Source organism: Asparagus officinalis, chromosome 7, assembly GCF_001876935.1.
Source record: "Asparagus officinalis chromosome 7, Aspof.V1, whole genome shotgun sequence".
NCBI classification, from domain to species: Eukaryota; Viridiplantae; Streptophyta; class Magnoliopsida; order Asparagales; family Asparagaceae; genus Asparagus; species Asparagus officinalis.
Window position 1 is genome coordinate 34,674,658 of NC_033800.1, and position 4,176 is coordinate 34,678,833.

The following is a 4,176-nucleotide window of genomic DNA, read 5'->3' on the forward strand; positions in this document are numbered from 1 at the left end:
CATGTATCTTACATTTTACAAATTTGCCATGTCTGTGTCCGTGTCCGCACCCGAATCTGTGCTACCTAGGTTATAACATGTATCTTACATTTTACAAATTTGCCATGTCTGTGTCCGTGTCCGCACCCGAATCTGTGCTACCTAGGTTATAAATGTCGTTTCAGCAATGGATTCAAGCAAAATTCATCGAATATTCAAGCCTTATGAACTTGTTATCAAGCAAAATATCTTTCCACCGCCAAATCTCGCTCTCATGTATCTTACATTTTACAAATTTGCCATGTCTGTGTCCGTGTCCGCACCCGAATCTGTGCTACCTAGGTTATAAATGTCGTTTCAGCAATGGATTCAAGCAAAATTCATCGAATATTCAAGCCTTATGAACTTGTTATCAAGCAAAATATCTTTCCACCGCCAAATCTCGCTCTTTTTTTCAAGTCCTTTCAAAGTTTCTCCAAATTCAATTTCAAAGCCTAGATGAACTACCAGTCACCAAATTTTTAACTCGTTCTGCTAACGAGCATCACAAGATATTGACAATGTCCTAAATTCACAGAGTATTCAGCAAAAATCGAAAAGAGAGAAAGAAGAAAATTTACTGAGTATAGAAGTAGAAGGCGAAAGCGCCGTCAACAAGAAGGAATCGAGTCAGCAAACAAGACATGATCAACACAACGAGACCGCGGTACACCAGAAGGCAAATCGGATGGATCTTCTTCCAGCAAGGAGTCCAGACATCCGACGGTCTCAATTGCTCATCCCTATATCTCGAGAGCACGATCGCCGCCGCGATCGCCGGAGCGACGATGACCAGAGCGCAGACGAACACTTGCCAGTGGATCCAGTAGTCTAAGCCTTCTCTCTTCTCTTTCATTTTAGGGGAGAAAACCCTAAGTTGGGACGAAAAAAACCCTAACTTTGATATCTAGATTGGAGATGGAAAGGGTGAAGACTTTGGGGAGTGACGAAGGAACAGGACACGGATATTAAAGATGAGGGTTATGAGACGCAACTGCTGCAACTGCCACCAGAAGCATCCCTACATCTACTAGAGCTTACCCCTGTTGTCAATTTTTTATTTTTACTTTTTTACTTATTTTCAGAAGGGTAATTCCTCCTCTGCATATATTTTCAGTAGCAGTTTATCGTCTCTGTATTGAGTGTATTCATCTTTGTGTCATTTTTTTCTGTTTTAGGTATAAATCAAAGCCAATGAAACTAGAATTTTCTCGTCTACCGTTACTAATAGAAAAATGATACAGGCACACACTCGGGCACACCTCCGGCCACACCCCCTCTAGCTACAGTACAGAGGGCCTCACTTGAGATTTTTTTAAAAAAAAACTCAAGTGGGGCCCCCTACACTATAGCTAGAGGGGGGTGGTCGGAGTGCCCGAGGGTATGCCTGTAGCGTCTCCCTTACTAATATACTTTGGGGGAATGAAAGATATTTTAATTTGCTAGCTTCTTTCCTATGTTCTATATAATGTGACGACGGAGTTATTGATTTGTAAACTCAATAATCTTGGTATCGCTAGTAATTATTTTGCACCTGATGAATGTGGTTCACTAAAAACTGAGGTAATTAACAAAATTGAGTGTTGTTGGTGGTCAAAATATGCATCTAACTGATGTAATTTTGCATCGAGAATAGATACGAATTTAACCAAAGACTCCTGGAGAATCACATCCTCGAAAACAACAAAGGTTGCAGCCACATACTCAGTATAGTACACCATAATGGTTGAATCATAAGCCGAAATATCCCACGACAAGATCCCAACTAACACGATGAAGGCAAACATCCTAAGCACAAGCAGCCATTCAGGATTAACGCATCGCCAGCAGCTCATCCAGGGCTGGTCTGAGCCCACATGCCCAGTTCTCGACAGAGCGATGAGCCTCGGTTCACTACCCTGAGCGACAACAACCAGCAAGTCCCAGTAGTCATACTTGGTCCAATCACCTGCACGCCGACTGCCCTCCTTCTTTAGGACTACCCATAGAGAGCTCGTGATGGCGAACACAATAATGGCAAAGCAAATGGAATCATACCAGTAGATTTCTAAAGCCATGAGAAAGTTCAAGTGAAAGCAGAAGGTTGCTAGACGCAAGTTTCAACAAGCGAACACAGTATTGGCTACTTAGTGACGCTGGTAGTTCTGACTGTTTGTTGATTGACTCGCCTTTGCGCATGCGTATGAAATAACCATCACCAAATAGCAAGCTTCAGTTGTTTTATACAATATACTAAATCTGTCTAGTTGCCAATTTGGTTCCAACTTTTTCCAACCGTCCTCCAAGTTGCATCTCAGATCATTATAGGCCTGAGTGAGTTTAAGCGCACTCTACACAAAAACAAGGCAACAGTATACTACTCGAACAAATGTTCAGTAACACCAAATTTCATGTGCATCTCAACTTACAACATAGACTCCAAATCCTGTTCAGACACTGAAATAAAACCGTTAAAAAATGCTTACAAAACCAAAAATCTCAGATTTTCTAAATCTCGCTGACAAAAGTGTCTGCCAGTTGACGAACAATATTGGTTCCCGATAACTGAACCTAAACTTATTTCAAAAACTCGTAAGGACGTGAAGATTAAACCAGAATCATACAAAAGCTAACTACATGTGAATGGGCTTGTCATAGGTAGCCATAGCAGCTTCCTTCACAGCCTCGCTCATAGTAGGGTGAGCATGACACGTGCGAGCAATGTCCTCACTTGACGCTCCATACTGCATTGCCAGCACTGCTTCATGGATCAATTCTCCAGCATTTGGTGCCATGATGTGAACTCCCAAGATTTTATCGGTCTCTTTCTCTGCCAGAATCTTCACCAACCCCTCAGCATCATCAATAGCCTTTGCTCTGCTATTTGCCATGAAAGGAAATTTGCCCACTCGATAAGCTACACCAGCTGCCTTCACTTGCTCCTCGGTTTTTCCAACCGAAGCAACCTCAGGATGTGTGTATACAACTCCAGGCACCAAGTCATAGTCAACGTGGCCCTCTTTTCCTGCGATAAACTCCACACAAGCAACTCCATCCTCTTCAGCTTTGTGAGCAAGCATGGGTCCCGGTATTACATCTCCAATGGCATAGACGCCTTTAACATTCGTCATAAACTGATGATCTACAGGAATCCTGCCTAACTTGTCCGTCTCAACACCGATAGCATCAAGTCCAAGCCCAGCAGTGAATGGTGTTCTACCTGCTGAGACCAAAACTACATCAGCCTCAAGAGTGGTTTGTTCACCGCCAGCAGCTGGCTCTGAGACCAAAACTACATCAGCCTCAAGAGTGGTTTGTTCACCGCCAGCAGCTGGCTCGAGTGTAAGCTTCACCGCTGACCCAGATGTGTCGACCCCAACGACCTTTGTCTTAAGCATAAACTTCATTTTTTGCTTCTCAAGCATCCGCTGGAATTGCTTTCTAACTTCACCATCCATAGTCGGAACAATGTCTGAAGCAAACTCAACAACTGTTACTTCTGAGCCAAGTCGACCCCAGACTGAGCCCATCTCTAGTCCAATGTAGCCAGCACCAATCACCACAAGCTTTTTGGGGATTTCGGATAAAGCTAGAGCACCAGTTGATGAGACAATCTTCTTCTCGTCAATGGTGACTCCTGGAAGGGATTTGACGTCAGAACCTGTTGCGATTATGATGTTTTTGCCCTTGATAACTGTGTTTCCACCTTCGAGGGTCTCTACGGATATTTCATTAGGTGCGGCAAACTTTCCATATCCTTTAACATAGTTCACTTTGTTCTTCTTAAATAAGCCTTCAATACCTCGGGTTAGACCAGAGACAGCTTTGTCTTTTTGTGCCATCATGGCAGGCAGATCAACTTCAAGCTGGGAGAACTTGACACCATGGTTTGGGAAGGCATGCACGGCTTCATGGTACATGTGAGAGGAGTGTAGCAGAGCCTGAAATTCAAAAAAAAAAAAAAAATATCTATAAGTAGCTACTCTTAGCCAAGAACCACATTATGAAAGTTAATTTTGCAAATAAAGGGTAATGCTACTCAAGAATTCAAGTTCAAGAACAAAAAAAATGGCATGAGTAGCTACTCTTTGCAAATAAAGGGTAATGCTACTAAGAATTCAAGTTCAAGAAAGAAGAAAATGAGATACAATCTGGTAAGAAACAAATATATGATGGAGG

The 4,176-nt window shown here is 42.6% G+C and overlaps 2 protein-coding genes across 7 annotated transcripts in view; both read right to left on the reverse strand.

The window, feature by feature from the left end:
* The window catches only part of LOC109848593, a 10,182-nt gene extending 9,156 nt beyond the window's left edge, over positions 1-1,026 (reverse strand). For 4 of the 5 annotated variants that reach the window (XM_020418174.1, XM_020418173.1, XM_020418172.1 and 1 more), the window contains exon 1: positions 600-715. Coding sequence is in view for 1 of the 5 variants with exons in the window: in XM_020418170.1 (XP_020273759.1) it covers positions 600-874 (275 nt within the window). In the remaining 4 variants the exon portion in view is untranslated. Of the gene's footprint in view, positions 1-599 lie in introns of all 5 variants that reach the window. The other variant, XM_020418170.1, reaches the window with a different exon arrangement.
* The window catches only part of LOC109848592 (dihydrolipoyl dehydrogenase, mitochondrial), an 11,128-nt gene continuing 9,307 nt past the window's right edge, over positions 2,356-4,176 (reverse strand). Inside the window, exons 2-3 of one of the 2 annotated variants that reach the window (XM_020418168.1) lie at positions 3,285-3,938; positions 2,356-3,227 (exon numbers count right to left, since the gene is read on the reverse strand). In XM_020418168.1, the coding sequence (XP_020273757.1) occupies positions 2,631-3,227; positions 3,285-3,938 (1,251 nt within the window). In that variant the 3' untranslated portion in view covers positions 2,356-2,630. Of the gene's footprint in view, positions 3,243-3,284; positions 3,939-4,176 lie in introns of both variants that reach the window. The other variant, XM_020418167.1, reaches the window with a different exon arrangement.